General features: G+C 34.0%; 1 protein-coding gene across 1 annotated transcript in view; it reads left to right on the top strand.

The window, feature by feature from the left end:
* Positions 1–16,673: 16,673 nt before the first annotated feature.
* Positions 16,674–18,153, top strand: part of LOC148947443 (uncharacterized) — a 124,696-nt gene continuing 123,216 nt past the window's right edge. Inside the window, exon 1 of the mRNA XM_089095853.1 lies at positions 16,674–16,795. Within this exon, the coding sequence (XP_088951979.1) occupies positions 16,792–16,795 (4 nt within the window). The 5' untranslated portion in view covers positions 16,674–16,791. The remainder of the gene's footprint in view (positions 16,796–18,153) is intronic.

The raw sequence follows: 18,153 nt of genomic DNA, 5'->3' as shown, positions 1-18,153 counted from the left end.
ATTTTCTACAGAGGTAAATTTCCGTAGGGGTAATTTATCAAGGGGGTGGGGTACCTAGACTCAGGTTAGAGAGGATCCAAGCACTTTCATGGAAAAGTTAGCGAAAAGTTTTATTTTCCTTGAAAACCTTCATTCGCGTAAGTCATCAATCCACAGTATTTGCTTTTTAACTTTCAGGACGATCTATTAAAAAAAAGTTTATATCTTTTCGTCTCATGTTTCGTATTTGGGTTGATGTTTACGCTTTTCAAATACTTTTAAAATTAGTCTGAAGAAATTTTCCCCCAATAAAACTGAGTAGAATGACCTGAAGATAGGAATTTCAGATCCTACCCCCCCCCCCTCTCCCCCTACACAATAGAATTCTACGATACTACCTCAACATTCTCCATTTCTTGACCAAATAGACCTGACACATATGAAAACATATATTTTTTGGAGGGGGGGAAGAGGACAACCTTCCAGGGCTCAAGAACTGGGAAAAATCTCTAGAAAAAGAGCTTTACCCAAGCCCCCTCTTTTTCCTGTTTGCACGCCTAGTTGATGAAGTCATTGGGTGGAAATTTTGTGCGCTGATTTCTATAGCCAAAAAAAAAGTCCAAAGTGGATAATCATCAAAGGTCTTACAATAATGGTGAAAAGTTACTTTTAAATCACAAAAGGCCTGTGTCCCTGGAGACATAATTTGGTAGGGCATCTTATTGCTTCTTTCCACATAATCTATTCAATTAAGCTCAGCCGTTTTCAATATGGATAAGATATACTAGTTTTCAACAATTAGTAAGTTTTTCCCCTTTTTTGCCAAAATTTCTATGGATTTTTCTTGCCGTAGGTAATTTTCAGCTAAAGGTAATTTTTTTTAAGAATTTTCGATGTCAGTTCTATAACGAATGGAATACAAAAGTATTCTGTAAATACACAAAAAATTATGATAAAAAGTAACAACGATGCAGAAATCTCAAGACGGATTACAAAATCTTATTTACGATCCGAGATCCTTGAATAAGCCATATACGTGGATATACGACCTCTCATATACAACCTCTAGTCGGTACGTACATATATATCCATTACAAAAGGAGGCACATATCTGAAAAATTTAAGGAACTACGCAGACCTAAAGAAAGTAAAAAACAAAAAATAACCGAAGCTTTTTAGGAGTATGGTCGCTATTGGCCCAATCCTGCCTGTACATTTCATCTGTTGGCATAGGTCTCACCAAGGCACTATGCAGAAATTTTTTGGGAGGAAACGAGCAATAAATAATAAACTTTTATGTTATTTTTTTCGATAAATTTGCGATAAATTTGAATAAGAAATCCTCAAAATAAAATTTAGAATAGGAATCACCACCCCATCTGTTTATATGTCTTGTCCCACCCTAACTCTTTGAATTTGTTACGATTTGCTCAATACATTTTATGGGGTTAGTTTTTTTTTTCGATGCAAAAAAAGAAATTATTGTATCTGTCTGTTATAAAGTAAACAAAGATTTAATTTCTTATTAAAATAAAAGTAAGGAGTAGCTCTCAGGCATAAAATAAGCAGACATCGTTCCAGACAAGGAGCTTGCCTTTTTCTTAACCTCCTGCTTATTTTAATTTCCCTCTTTACTCTCATTTGAAAAACAATTAATTAAAAAAATTAAAATTTTTTCTACAAGTTTTTGTTTAGTTTTGATTGGTTTTAATAGCGGTCCTGTGGTTACTCAATGAAAGAAGAACTACTGCCTCCTTAGACACAGCTCTTTAAATCAAAATAAATTTTGGGCAGCAATATCTCAAGAAACAGAGTTTATTTTGTAAATTAATTATTCAAAATAAAATGAAAAAATTAAGTTAAGGAAACATCTCCCTTTATGATGGAAGCTTACATTCCATCAAGTCTCAGAAGGATTAGTCTTAAATTTAAGTCTTAAATCACGTATTTAACTCATATTATAAAATTACTTTTTTTTATATTTTTGATTTTCAGTATCCAATTGTTTTTTTGTTCTATACATATATAAGGCTATAAAGTGCCTTTCTCTTCCTATTGGATGCCTGTCTTCAATGGCTAATTTTATTCTAAAGGACTTGGATATTTTAGTAATGGAATATCTGTGATTTTTTCAGCAGGAAAGGGGAGGGGGGGGGGGTAAAAGGTAAAAATATATCTTGACTATGAGTAACTTCTAGAATTTTTTTTCAGAGATTTTTTCATTTTTAGTTTTCCAATGTGAGAGTTATCTTAAATTCGTACATAGTAATTTTTTTTTATTCTTAGTGTAGTATTTTTTTATAAATTTCATATCAGTAAATACCTGTAGTGGTGGCAAATTCAGGATATTTAGGGTAATCTAGACTAACTCCAGCTTCTAATAATGATTTTCATAGATATTTTCATTCATAATTTTCCCATGTGAAAGCTATCTTAAATTTCTACATAGTATTTTTTTTTATAGAATTTTATGTCAGTAAATACTTGTAGTGGTGGGAAATTCAAGATATTACCTTTTTCCACCAATAAGTTTTTCCGAGAAAATCAAAGAACTCAAATAAACCAAAAATGAGCAGAAATAAATTCAAATAATTTTCCAAGTATAAAGCTACCACAAATCACAATAAAAAATAAATGACACCCAAACCAAACAGAAATCATGATTGCAGCGGCAGCTGCAACCTAGTAAAGAGCGAACCACAGCCCTTAGTAACCAAAAGTTGAAAAACGTGTTTTAAAAAAAACTATCTACTGAGAAAAAATTGCCATCTGATTCGGTTAATCTTAGAAGTAAAAGTTTATTGCGAAAAGAAATTTTTGGTGATTTAGAAAAAGAGCCTGAAACCCCTTGAAAATGGCGTCAAATCGAAATAAAAAGAGCACCATTGGAATCAGCATGGTCCAAAACCTTTTGTAGGATAATTACAGTCCCCCACCTTGAACACCAAGGAAAATGACTTTTTTCCATGGGTAGCACTGATCTGTCTCCCTTTGTTCTCTTTTTTTTCTAGAAGGGCTAGGGGGTAACCAGAGCATCATAGAGAGGTGTGTAATAGCTCATTTGAAAGAAAATTAAATTTGTAAGTGCCCTTTTTAAGTAACCAAAAAGATTGGAGGGCAAATAGCCCCCCTCCCTAGAGGCCCCCTCCCCCCAAACTAGTCCTATAAAAATTTTAAGATAGCCCTTTTGTTTAACATAGTTCAAAGGTCCAATATATATGGTTTTGATGATGATATGGCCCTCCATAGTCCCTGGGGAAGGGCTGTATCTGGTATCGGGCATATCGATATCGCACGTGTCGGTATCGCGCGCATTGGTTTCGCATGTATCGTATCGGAAATATCGGTATTGGTATCCGCTGTTTTTTTTCAGTCATTATCTAGGCTCATTTTTTAAAGCATGTCCCGGCAAGGTATCATGGTTGCAGCGGCAACTGCAACCTAGTAGAGAGGGAACCACAGCCCATAGTAACCAAAAGTCAAAAAACACGTTTTGAGAAAAACTGCCCAGTGATAAAAAAAATTTGCATCTGATACTGACTCAGGAAAGTTAAATATTATTTCGATTCAACTTAAAAGTAAAAGTTAATTGCGAAAAGAAATTTATGGTGTTTTCGAAAAAAAACCTAAAACCCCTCGAAAATGGCGCCAGATCAAAATGAAAAGTGTACTATTGGAATCAACATGGTCAAAACCTTGTGCAGGGAATTTACAGTCCCCCTCCCTGAACAACTAGGAAAATCACTTTTTTGCATCGGTAGCACTGATGTCCCCCGTTTGAACTGTCTCCCGTTTTTTTGTTGTTGTTTTTTTCTTTTTTTTTCAACAGGTCTAGTAGGCTACCAGAACATCATAGAGAGATTCTTAATGGCTCATTCAAAATTTAATTTTCTATACCTACGTGCTTTTCATAAATTATGCCATCTGCAAGGGCATTATGGCACTAAAGTGGCTCTTTGTGCCATTCCTCAAAGGGTGGCACCAGCAGGCTACCAGAACATCGTTGACAGATCTTTAATAGCTCATATAAAAGATATTGCACATATCTACGTCTTTGAATTCAAACCAGTCACAAAAAAATCGAATTTTTCTGTTGGAATTGTGACTTGCTTGTTGAATTCCAACAAATTATTGAAATTATTAATATTTATGTACTTTCCAGTAGAAAAAATGTAATTTCACCGTAGATAGGCTATATCAATCAACACGGTTTGAACTTCAACAGTAGTTTGACGTTTCTTGAATGTCATTTTAAGTTTGACTATAGGACCATTGAAAGCAATCTGTTCAGTATAAATTCAATTCAAATATTTGAATTATAGCAGAAAAAGGGGAATGCTAATTGAATTTTGAGTATAAAAAGATAATTATAAAAATAAGGAAATATATTTTTACTTTTAAATAAGTTGAGTTTTTTTGTGTTGCAACATGAACACGCAAAACATTATGTACAAAAATTATCTTTTAACTTTTACAATCGCTTTTTTAAAATAATTTTTTTGTGAGTTTCTGCAGGTAGAAAATTTCTTAAGATGCTACCCTAACCTTAACAGTACTAACGGTGAAAATATATTGCTTTCTGAATTCAATTTTTTCTAATTAATAACGAAAATCCTTTTGTGGCAACAACTTATGTTTTTGCAATGAACGTCATTTTTGTAATGAGACCCAAAAAGCGTTTCAAAAAAAATTCTTGCCTGGATTTGCCATAAATTTGCTGCTTACGCTGAATAACCAAGTGAGCAAAGAGAACTAGGACCTAAGAGAACTCAATCCTTATTTGTCCAAGTCCGCGGAGAGTCTTCTTGGAATTTTCTTTATGTTATAATAGGTAGCCTATATAAAAAAGGCGTTGCATGACAAATTAGTTTCTCTTCTCGATTAATATTGAATTAGAAACCACTGGAACCTAGTCGTTTTATCGAAGAAAAGAAGACGCCTGTAAGGGTTTTTCAGTCCTTTACGTAAAGGAACCAAAAGGTTCCCTTAAAAAATAGGACGTTAGCCCAATAATGTTATCAAACAGTTCATAGTGTTAAACTGTAATTACAATTTAGCTGAAAACGACTCAGCTCAATTGTAACCGAGACTCAAAAATGGAATTTTGATAACAATTGTTAAAAATAGGGTTTTTATGCAGATTGCAAATATATAAATTTCATCATGATTGCAGCGGCAGCTGCAACTGAGTAAAGAGCAAACCACATCCCATAGTAATCAAAAGTTGAAAAACACGTTTTCAAAAAAACAATCTAGTGAGAAGAAATTGATATTAGACACTAAATCAGGAATGGTAACTATTGTTTTGGTTAATCTTAGAAGTAAAAGTTTATTGCGAAAAGAAATTTTTTGTGATTTAGAAAAAGAGCCTGAAACCCCTTGAAAATGGTCTCAAATCGAAATAAAAGTGCACCATTGGAATCAGCATGGTCTAAAACCTTTTGTGGGATAATTACAGTCCCCCACCTTGAACGCCAAGGAAAATGACTTTTTTGCATGGGTAGCACTGATCTGTCTCCCTTTGTTTTCTTTCTTTTTTTTTCTAGAAGGGCTAGGGGGTGACCAGAGCATCATAGAGAGGTGTGTAATAGCTCCTTCGAAGGGGAATTAGATTTATAAGGGTCCATTTTAAGTGACCAAAAAGATTGGAGGGCAAATAACCCCCCCCTCCCTGCAGACCACCTCCCCCCAAACTAGTCCTATAAAAATTTTGAGATAACCTTTTTGTTTAACATAGTTCAAAGGTCCAATAAATATGGTTTTGATGATCATATGGCCCTCCATAGTCCCTGGGGAAGGGCTGTATGTGGTACCGGGCATATCGATATCGCGCGTATCGGTATCGCGCGTATTGGTATCGCGTGTATCGCATCGGAAATATCGGTATCGGTATCTGCTGTTGTGTTTTTTTTCAGTCATTATCTAGGCTCATTTTTTAAAGCATGTCCCGGCAAGGTATCATGGTTGCAGCGGCAGCTGCAACCTAGTAAAGAGGAAACCACAGCCCATAGTAACCAAAAGTCAAAAACACGTCTTGAAAAAAAGTGCCTAGTGAAAAAAAATCCCCATCTGACTCTGACTCAGGAACGTTAACTATTATTTCAATTCGTCTTAAAAGTAAAAGTTTATTGCAAAAAACATTTATGTTGATTTCAAGAAAAAGCCTCACACCCCTTGAAAATGGCGTCATATCAAAATGAAAAGTGTACCATTGGAGTCAACATGGTCAAAATCTTGTACAGGGAAGTTACAGTCCCTCTCCCTGAACAACAAGGAAAATCATGTCTCCCGTTTTTTTTGTTTTTTTTTTCACCGGGTCTAGTAGGGTATCAAAACATTATACAGAGATGTTTAATGGCTCGTTTAAACGCTAATTCTTATATATACGTGATTTTTATAAATTCTGCCATCTGCAATTGCCAAATGGCACAAAAATGGCACTTTTTGTGCTATTTCTCAAAGGGTGGCACTAGCAGGCTACCAGAACATCTTTGGCAGATTTTTTACAGCTCATATGAAAGATATTGCACAAATCTACGTCTTTCATATAAAGTCCACAATCATCAAGTTCAAATGGCACTAAAAACGGAACTTTTGGTGTCGTGTCTCAAGTGGAAAAGCCGCACTATAAAAAAAATTTGATTTCCAACAAAATGTTTTGCTCGAATTCAAACAAGTCAAAAAATCCAATTTTTCTATTAGAATTGTGACTTGCTAATTTAATTCAAACAAGTCACGAAAAAAATCCAATTTTTTGTTGGAATTGGGACTTGCTTATTGAATTCCAACAAATTATTGAAATTATTAAGATTTATGTACTTTTCAGTAGATTAAATGTAATTTTCACCGTAAATAGGCTGTATCAATCAAAACGGTTTGAGCTTCAACAGTAGTTTGAAGTTTCTTGAATATAATTTTAAATTTGACTATAGAACCATTGAAAGTAATATGTTCAGTATAAGTTCAATTTAAATATTTGAATTATAGCAGAAAAAGGGGAATACTAATTGAATTTTGAGTATAAAAAGATAATTATAAAAATAAGGAAATATATTAGTAGTAAGCTTGTATAAGACTGAAAAAATACATGAAAAACTACTTGGAATTGCACAAGAATATGCACTACAGTATCACGTGGACATTGCAAAAAAGCTGTCAAACACGTTTTGATAGTATAATTGCGATTATATAAGACAACCAGACTGGTTTTTTAGACAACACCCGTTTTTAAGAGCCAATCAGAGACAGTAGTGTTTACTGTATATACAATAACTTGATTGGTGATTGGATTAGAATGAAAGGAGTGATTTTTATTACAATTCTTATTAGTGAGAGAATTGAATTCAGAGAGAATAGTTTATTTGTGAAGATATTAGTAGAGAAAATGATTGAAGAATTTACATTATTGGAGATTGATGGTGGAGCTGGCAGCAGCAACGATATACGAGTACCAAATATGGCTGTGGAAATAACTGGAGATTGTAGACTATGCCTTGTATGGGACGATATCTATGCTAGATATGTGATATCATTGAGTAAATTTAAAATGGAGGAGCAACTATGTTTTACTGCGAAACTGAATATTGTGCATATAAATAGACTTCGGGCAGCATTAGATACGCTAGCGAAATATATTGATGAGAACAAAATAAATCAGTGATTATTATTTTTGTAATTTGGTTCAATAAAATTATTTCTAAATCAATAGTATTTTTCTTTCTATAGCAGACTAGTTTATATTTTTTAGTGTAAAAAAAAATTCTTGTTTGTCTAAAGCTGGATGTGATATTGTTAGGACTCTAAAAAATGGATAGATCCTAGAAAGAGTAAATCATGGGGAATCTAGATCTTATTGAAAAACGTTTGGTTCTATATGATGATTTTCTAGAGCTGTCTATTCAAAGGAAGATATTTTCTCGGGGAATGCTTGTCGATATAATGAAAACTGATTCTCTATTAGACTACTGCATGAAGCTTTAACGTCGTGGTCCAAATGCATTTACACAACTTATTGACATATTAATCACGAAACGGTGAAATGATATTGTGGATGTGCTTTTAAACAGTAGTTTAGAATTTCAGGACTTTTTTTTCATGAGAAAGATGGCGTTAAAGGACTAGTTACTCCTCTCTCTCTATATCTCCCACACAATTTTTTGCTTCTGCTGGCTCGATTCCATTTTAGCAGTGAGTGTCAACAGATGAAAAAATGTTCCATGTATTCCCGCTATGTAAGTTCACACTGGGAAGCTGGTCATGGTGTGAGAATTGCACGATGATTGATGAGTATGATGAAAAGTGTAGATTATGCAACCCGTGTAAATTGCATAGATGATATGCTGTACAAATTAAAGGTTGAAATTCCTGTCTTGAAGAGGTGTGTGATTCTCATCCTAGAGGGAACCTATGCTCCAATTGCAACTATGATAAATGTAATCACTGGGAGAAAACATATCCAGGTATGATTTGAAAGAATCCTAAGCGTGATTTTAGTTTATTGCTACGAGATTGGTATCGTCGTGGTTTTAGATTGTTCTGGGAGGAGGAGCCGGGTTAGCGATTCAACTGTTGGAACAACAAAAGAATATGGTTTCTACGTCATCGTTGTGAAGACAATGGGCGTTAGGATTGTAAGCCCACTGATTTTTATTTGGCTGTGACGGAATGTGATTCGCCACTTGAGGACACTGTTTGTGACATTGCTTCAAATAAGCAAATTAAAACATGTGAATTCTATAGAATGAATGTGAATAGTATCATTGAAGGCCCGCGGCGCTTCCCGTAGCGCTTCCCGGCCCACCGCAGCGGGCCCCGCGGCCGCCGCAGTTGCCACCCCCGGGGGTAGGGGGGGATCCCAAAATTTAAAATGTTGTAAATAAAAGTGTTTGATATTATTTCAAGTGCATTATTCTAATAAATGTTGTATTTTTTCTATAATAAAAAACAAAAAAAAGTGTGTATTCATTTAAGTGTTTTTTCTAGTGCCTATGTAAATGTGTATTTTTTATTTAAAAAAAGTGTATTTTATCATGTTTAATGTGCTTTCAATGTAGTATTTTTTAAGTGTTATTAATTTTTTATGTGTGTATAATAAAAGAAAATATAATTTTTATTCGTCTCCTTCTTCTTATTATTATTCTTGAACGGAGTAGTAGTAGTAGTAGTAGGGAAATTATTTAGTCATTAGACAACCATAGTCTACAGTTAGTTGTCTAGGTGAACTGTTGAAGGGAAAATGTATCAATTTAAAACACCATTCAGATTGTTTCTGTGTGGGCCGTCAATGTCGGGCAAAACAACACTCTTAAGTAAAATAATTAAAAATTGCGATAAAATGTTTGTGGAAAAGCCGAAAAAATCTACTATTGTTACAGTATTTGGCAGGAGTCATACGATAAAAAAAAGCAATTGCCACGACGGGACTGGTGCAGATACAATTCATACAGGGACTTGATGTTTTCAGCATTATTGAACCAAACTCTTGGCTGATTATTGACGATCTGGCTGAATCTATTGAACAATAGTCTCAGGAAATGCTACAACTGTTCACTGTTCGCGCTCATCATGAACAGATTTCCGTTACTCTGGTTCTACACAATCTATTTCACCAGAGCAAATGTATGCGAACACTTGCATTGAACTGCACCTACTATATCATCTACAGAGTTGTTCGTGATTCTAGCTCGCTAATAACTCTCAATAAACAGATATACCCCGGCGCCCCTAAATTTCTGCTCTCAGCATACAATCAGGCAACTAATAAACCCTATGGCTATATCCTATTGGATCTTAATCAAAATACACCCGAGGATCTGCGTGTAGTCAGAAATATTTTCCACGATGAAATTACAGTATATTTAACCGTGAACACTTGAAAGATCAGCTACTCTGTATTATGGCACTGAAGAGACTACGAGATAATTAACATCTTTTTTCAGTTCGAAGCGCTATAAAATTCCCGCTTAGAAAAACCATACTCAAGCTTAATAATGCCAAGAATTTTATTGATCTAATGTTAAAACTTTGTTTAAATTTGATCGAGGACAATGTTCAACTGCCAGAAGTAGTTGAGCAGCAGGCAAAGCAACATCGTTCCATTGTACGTGCATTGGCCACAATAAAGAAGGGAGAGAATTTTAAAAGGAAATGTCTTCTTCAGGCGGGAGGTAGCTTTTTGACACTTTTATTGCCGGTAAATACAGGACTTGTAAACAGTTTTCTCTAGAGAGAGAATGACAAAACTCTATAAATTGACTCAAATAGAACTCGCTCTCTCACCCGTGGAACACTTTGAGGACAATCTGAGTAAATTCCTTGCCAACAAAAATATTGAGGATGATGAAAAACTGCTTTTACTTCAAGATGCACTTCGCCGAGTGGACAAACATGAGCCCTATCGGTCAAATGCCACTGGTATTTATCACAAAAAAGAATAATCTCCTCTGGATTCTGCTTCTGGAAAACATTTAAATATGGTTTTTTTTTTTTCTATTGTATCTAATATTTTAAATATAATGCCCAACAAATTTGTTTAAAAATTAAAACGACTCCTAATTTATCTCATGGAAAGTGGTCAAGATCATAATCAAGTTTAGAACAATGGGAAAGAGATTAGAGTTCAGGGCAAGAGCTATAATCTACTTGATTTAATCTATGATATGGTTACAAATCGTAAAGGACTATTATCATTTTAAGCTCATCTATACAACTTTCTAAATACATTAAACTTCCCCAAAAGTCTGATTAGCAATAGACAAATTCTAAAAAAATTAAATGAATATGCATCATCATCATCAACAATAACACCACCATTAAAATATGAACATGAAGAAAAAGAAGAAGAAGAAGATTCTAAGTCAATCTTGGAAAATACTAGCACACCTAGTGGAAACTTGACAATGGTGGCGAGGAAAAAGCGAAAACGTATCATGTTAACATCACCAACCACAACTATTATACAAAAGGGTAGCGGGCGTTACACAACGTGCTTACATTCGAAATGGTTGAAGTTTTGAAAGGTGCTTATGAAGATGTTGGCGAAGCGGGGAGCTTAAGTTCCCCCACCAATCTTTCAAAGCTCACTGGCGTTCCAATTAAAAGTGCAAACGACTATCTCCAAAATTAATTGAGTTAGACTCTGCATATAAATCATAGACTGCGTGCTAATCATTATCGAAAAACTAAAGCCTTTATACCATTGCATATTATACAATCAGATCTCCTAACTCTAGATGAGGTTCAACAACGTCACAATACACCGTACAAGTACATTCTACTTGCAATCAGTGTTTATAGTCGTTATGCATATGCAATTCCATTGCGATCCAAGAGAGGTGTTGAAGTTGCTCAGGCCATTGAAAGTATTCTCGAACAGGATTAGTATAAAAAAATTCAAACGGATTGTAGTATTGAATTTGTTAATCCTAATGTCGCAAAAGTAATAGAGAAATATTGCAAAATGTTCCATCATGCTCATAGTCCTATAAAGGCTGCATCGGTCAAACAATTCGTAAGAACTATTTGAATTTTAATTTCAAGATATTATACATTGAAATACACACTGGCCTTTATTCATGATCTAGGTAAAATCATGTTGATCTATAATCAACGACCTCATCGATCATTGTCCGACTCATCCCCAACGGAATTTCATCATTCTGATCATGATACAATTGACACCTTTCTTAAACAATATTCCAATGAGACGAATGTCAAGAAGAACAATAAATTCAATGTTGGTGATAATGTTCAAATTAAAAGAAAAAATAATGTGTTTGGAAAGGGTAATTACTTTTAGTCCTCAGAACTTTTTAAAATAGCGAAAGTCCTAGACACTAAACCCATAGCTTATAGTTTGCGCGATACCAAAGATGAAGATATTCTCGGCGGCTTTTATGACTATGAACTACAAAATGTAAAAAATAATAGTGAAATCTATCAAATTGAAAAGATATCAAAGACTCATACCCGCAGGGGTAAAAAACAGTTACTTGTTCGGTGGCTGGTTACAACTCTGATTTTGATTCTTGGATCGTTGTTGAAGATATTGACAATGCCTAATGATTTCTTTGTAACAATTATGTCCAATGTTTCCGATCCTATCTACAACAACTTGAATAAGACAAGTGACTTTTGAACGAAACTGTCCCCCACCGTCAAATTTGACGGTGCATATGAAGTGGCTCTTGTCGATTATATTCTCAAAAATACCTATTACATCCGGAGAAAGGATCGCGTGTACGACTTAAAAGTTATACCATTCAATTGGACACTCTTCTTCGACTATGAAAGGGTTGAGGCACTTAAATCTAGCGAATATCCAATTGATAAATTGAAATATATTAAAAATGATAATATGAGAGATTTGTGTCGCACAATCAAAAGAAAAATCTCATATCGTAGGAATGGTACATTCCATTTCAATTATTCATTGAAACACAATAGGATTTACATTACCTCACCTGTTGACACCGAAATAATTATTCTCAATGATAATTTCAGATATATTCTTGGTTTTAAAGAGAATATGATCAATGGGGAAATTACTGTCACTGTTTACGGGATGAATCAAATTATTTTTGCTCATTATCCACCTGGTTTCGTCTCGGACTCTTGCATATTTCTCTCTGCATCTTTTGTGGAAACATCGAGAGTTGTTAATTCAAATGTCTCCCTCCTACGTGTTCTGATTCTGATTCTCCATCATTAGACTGATTCTCCATCATTAGACTATTGTATGAAGCTTCTACATCGTGGTCCAAATGCATTTACACAATTTATTGATATATTGATCACGACACGGCAAAATGATATTGTGGATATGCTTTTAAACATTAGTTTAGAAATTTAGGACTTTTTTTTCATGAGAAAGATGGCATTCAAGGATGATTTACTCCTCTCTCTCTATCCCAGACAGTTTTTCTTGTTGCTAGCTCAGTTTCATTGTGGCAGTGAGAGTGTCAACACATGACAATTTTTTCCATACATATCCGCTATGTATGTACACACTGGGCAGTTGGTCATCATGTGAGAATTGCACAATGATCGTTGAGTATGATGAAAAGTGTAGATTATGCAACCCGTGTAAATTGCATAGAGGATATGCTTTACAAATTAAAGAATGTAATTCGTGTCTTGAAGAAGTTTGTGATTCTCACCGTAGAGGGCGCCTATGCTCCAATTGTCACTATGATAAGTGTGATCAATGGGAAAATACATATCCCGGTGTGGTTGGAAAGAATCCTAAGCGTGATTTTAGTTTATTACTACGAGATTGGTATGGTCGTGGTTTTAGAATGTTCTGGGAGGAGGAACCGGGTCAGCGATTCAACTGTTGGAACAACAAAAGAATATGGTTTCTACGTCATCGTTGTGAAGACAATGGGTGTTATGATTATAAGCCCACTGATTTTTATTTGGCTGTGAATGTGATTCGAAACTTGAGGACACTGTTTGTGAAATTGCTTCAAATAAGGAAATTGAAACATGTGAGTTCTATAGAATGAATAGGAATAGTATCATTGACTATGCAAAAAGATATGAAAAGAGTGAAGTTACACTCTATTGTAGAAAATGTGACCCCGACATTGCAGTACATCAGGATCAGTACACTGTGAATTCAGATAATCTACCTGCATTAGTTGTTGTCGACAAATACCTATACCTAGTAGAAGATGAAATCTAAAGAGTAGAAAAGTCGTTTTATCATGTATATAAATTTTTATCATTATTCCATTTTCAAATAATTGAGAGTCATGATCTAGGGATTGCATGGTCAACTCGTACAGAGTTCTATATTATTTTTTGTCAAATGATAGAGTGTGCAATGGAATACCATTCACTTTGCACACAAGGCTAGATAGACCAAAAAAATTAAAATCATGGGGGATTCAGTCCAGGATCCAACGACACTGCCACTCTTCACAAAGGCCAAAGCCAATTTTGATGGGATTTCTCCATTGATAAATGATGAATCGCTATAGCTACGAGAGCCGGTGGCAATGTGACGTTGATTGGTGATCGTATGGGGAACAAGAAGTTTAATGTTGTTACCGTTGTCTCTTATATTTTCCGCTGCCAATGCAACAAAACTCATAACTTGTTGTTTACGGATGTGTAGAATTGCCGATGTGATAATGACATTTGCATCGGGTGCTGCAGGAAGTGTTTTTCTCAAAATGAAATTCGATGGGGTCAGCTGTAACTTTGTGTCAATCTTAACATTGGGGGGTAGCCATTGGGATATATTGAATATCTCATGATTTAATTTTCCAACTATGTCGGAGGAGGGGGTTAAGGGTGAGGATCCTTCCTTGGAGGATGTTTCCTTAGGGGAAGGGACATTTCTATGAAGGTTCGCCGGATTTCCCAGCATTATTTAAAAAACGATCAGAAATTAAATAAAAAAACTAGTTTTTCAACTGAAAGTAAGGAGCAACATTAAAACTTAAAACAAACGGAAATTATTACTATGAGAGGTTTGCCCCCCAGTCAATACCTCGCCCTTTTCGCTAAATTTTTTTTTAGTACTTTCAAAAGAGCTATCTATTCTGATTAACCGGCCTTTGTGATTCAGGGGTTTGTGATTCGAACAAAATTCGAACTTTAGCGTAAAGAGCAAGGTATCGACTAGGGGGAAAATCCCTAATATACATAATAAAACATACGAATATAGAAGTTCGTTACGTAAGTTAATTCGTAAGTTACGTCAGAACAAAATTTCGAGAAAGCCATTTAGCCAAAAAAGTAAAATTAATATGCAAATTTGGTTTTAAATACTGATGCACGGTGAGCCAAAATCAAAGCGGCATTAATTCAAAAACGTTCAGAAATTAAATAAAAAAATAAGTTTTTTTTTAACTGAAAGTAAGGAGCGACATTAAAACTAAAAACGAACAGAAATTATTCCGTATATGAAAGGGGTTGTCCCCTCCTCAATACCTCGCTCTTTACGCTAAAGTTTACAACTTTACAACTAATTTACAACTTTATTTTTAATTTACAACTTTTACAACTTTAATTTACAACTTTATTTTTAAATTAAAAATATTTATTTTAAATTAAAAATATATAATATATTTATATATTTTAAATTAAAATTTAATTTAAAAAATATTAAAATAATTTTATAATAATTAAAATATATAATAATTAAAATAATAATTAAAATATAATAAAATTTAATATTAAAAAATATTAAAATAATATATTTTAAATTAAAAATATATATTAAAAATATTTATTGTAATTTACAACTTTATTTTTAAAGCAAACAGCGAGGTATTGAGAGCGAGGCGTTGAGGAGGGGACAGCCCCTTTCATATACGGAATAATTTCTGTTCGTTCTAAGTTTTAATGTCGCTCCTTACTTTCAGTTAAAAAAACTTATTTTTTTATTTAATCAGTAAAAAGTCCAGTAGTCCATACAAGATGAGTTGTTAATGTGGAGATTTATCTTAATACTAGATTGAATTCAGTTGACTCAAATGATTTTTCGTGAGATTATATTTGGTGACGTATAATTGCGCATCAGGTACTATAAAAGAGATTGGTCATTTTATAGGCTGGGGGGTACCTGATTTCTACAATAGCACATGTCAATATCCAAATTGTCTAATTCTCAATGAGCCTTCAGATAAATTTGGGAACGGGTCTCAGGGGAATAGGATTTAATATTTAATTCTGACTGAATACGTCTGGGGTAAAACGGTGTGGAGGGGGGGGGGGTCTTCTTGTCATTTAATCACTTTCGACTCTTAAAAATACATTGAACCCTAATGGGTCTTTTATGGCAATGTTATACCATTGTCTCTTACTTAAAAGGTGATAGGAACTTTCAATTTCCCTTCTAGTGAACATCCGGCATTATTCAAGGGGGAATTATTGGGGGGATTTTCCAGGGGGAATTTTCCGCGAGGGAGATTTTCCACTGGGGAAGTTTTTGGGGGAATTTTCCGTGGGAGGGGGGAGGGATTTTTTTATAGGGGGAACTACCAGGAGGTATTGTCCAGGGGAAATTTAAGCAGGACTAATTTTCAGTGACGGGAAATTTCCTTGGGAGAATTTTCTACAGGGGTAAATTTCCGCGGGGGAATTTTTCGGAGGGAGGGTTACCTAGACTCAGGTTAGAAAATCCATGCACTTTCACGAAAAGTCAGTGAAAAGTTTTATAATCCCTGAAAACCTTCGTTCGCTTAAGTCATCAATCTACAGTATTTGCTCTTTAACTTTCAGGACGATCTATAAAAAAAAAAATTACTTTTTTTCATGTCATGATTCCTATTTGGGTTGATGTTTGCGCTTTTCAATTACTTTGAAATTAGTCTTAAGAAATTTTTCCCCAATAAAACTGAGCAGAACCGCCTGAACACGGGAATTTCATATCCCCCCCCCCAGAAAAATTCGTCGATACTCCCTCCACATCCACCATTTTTTGACCAAATAGACCTGACACATATGGAAACATATTTTTTCTGGGGGGGGGGGGGGGAGGAAAAACTTCCTGTGGTCAAAGACTTTGAAAAATCCCTAGAAAAAGAGCTTCACCCAAGCCCCCTCTTTTTCCTGTTTGCAAGCCTAGTTGATCCAGTTATTGGTTAGAATTATTGAGTGCTGATTCCTATAACTAAAATATTTTCAAAGTAGGTAGTCATCAAAGGTCTTAAACAATGGTGAAAAGTTAGTTTTAAATCAAACCAGGCTTGTGTCCCTGGAGACATAATTTGGTAGGGCATCTTATTGCTTCTTTCCACATAATCTATTCAGTTAAGCTCAGGCGTTTTCAATGAAGATTGGATATACTCGTTTTCAACAATGAGTAAGTTTTTTTTCCCTGTTTTTTAAAAAATTATCAAGAATTTTTTTGCCCTCGTAATTTTTAGCTAAAGACACTTTTTTTTTCAAGAATCTTTATGTCAACTCTATAATGAATGGAATACAAAAATATTCTGTAAATACACAAACATTCTTGATAAAAAGTAACAACGATGCAGAAATCTCATGACGGCTTACAAAATCTAATTTACATTCTGGGATCCTTGAATAAGCCATATACGTGGATATACGACCTCTTGAAGGAACGTACATATATATTCATTGCAGGGGGAGGCACAGATCAGACAAATTCAAGGAACTATGCAGACATGCATGAAACTAAAAAAAAATATTCCAAGATTTCTAGGGGGAGAATAGTCGCTTTTTGCCCAACCCTGTATGTGCCCAACCCTGTATTTTGCCCAACCTGTATTTCATCTCTTGGCATAGGCCTCACCTCGGCACCATGCGGGAATATTTTGGGAGGGAACGAACGATAAAAAACCAACTTTTTTGATAAATTTGAATGAGAAATTGGCAAAATAAAATTTAGTATAAGAATGCCCTCTCCCCCTGTTTACATCTCTTGTCTCACCCTAATTCTTTGAATTTGTTATGATTTGTACCATATCTTTTATGGTGTTAGTTATTTTTATTTTTGACTACCATATCTTTTCTATAAAAAAAAAAAAAAAAAAAATCATCGTATCTTTGATAAATTCAATCAACTTTGATAATTAAATAATCAACTTTTTTGATAAATTTGAATGAGAAATTGGCAAAATAAAATTTAGTATAAGAATGCCCTCTCCCCCTGTTTACATCTCTTGTCTCACCCTAATTCTTTGAATTTGTTATGATTTGTACCATATCTTTTATGGTTTTATTTATTTTTATTTTTGACGACCATATCTTTTCGATACAAAAAAAAAAAAAAAAAAATAAACGTATCTTTGTTAAAATAAATAAAATTTTATAATTAAAAAATAAAATTTTTTTTTAAATTTTAATGAGAAATTTGCAAAATAAAATTTAGTATAAGAATGCCCTCTCTCCCTGTTTACATCTCTTGTCTCACCCTAATTCTTTTAATTTGTTATTATTTGTACCATATCTTTTATGGTTTTATTTATTTTTATTTTTTACGACCATAACTTTTCTATACAAAAAAAAAAAAAAAAAAATAATCTTATCTTTGTTAAATTAAAAAAAATTTTATAATTAAATAATAAAATTTTTTTTTAAATTTTAATGAGAAATTGGCAAAATAAAATTTAGTATAAGAATGCCCTCTCCCCCTGTTTACATCTCTTGTCTCACCCTAATTCTTTGAATTTGTTATGATTTGTACCATATCTTTTA

The sequence above is a fragment of the Artemia sp. Qi Xiang Cuo genome, chromosome 10 (assembly GCF_049724085.1).
Source record: "Artemia sp. Qi Xiang Cuo chromosome 10, ASM4972408v1, whole genome shotgun sequence".
Taxonomy (NCBI): domain Eukaryota; kingdom Metazoa; phylum Arthropoda; class Branchiopoda; order Anostraca; family Artemiidae; genus Artemia; species Artemia sp. Qi Xiang Cuo.
The sequence above is the reverse complement of the archived record's forward strand: the minus strand, read 5'-3'. Positions and strand labels throughout refer to the sequence as shown.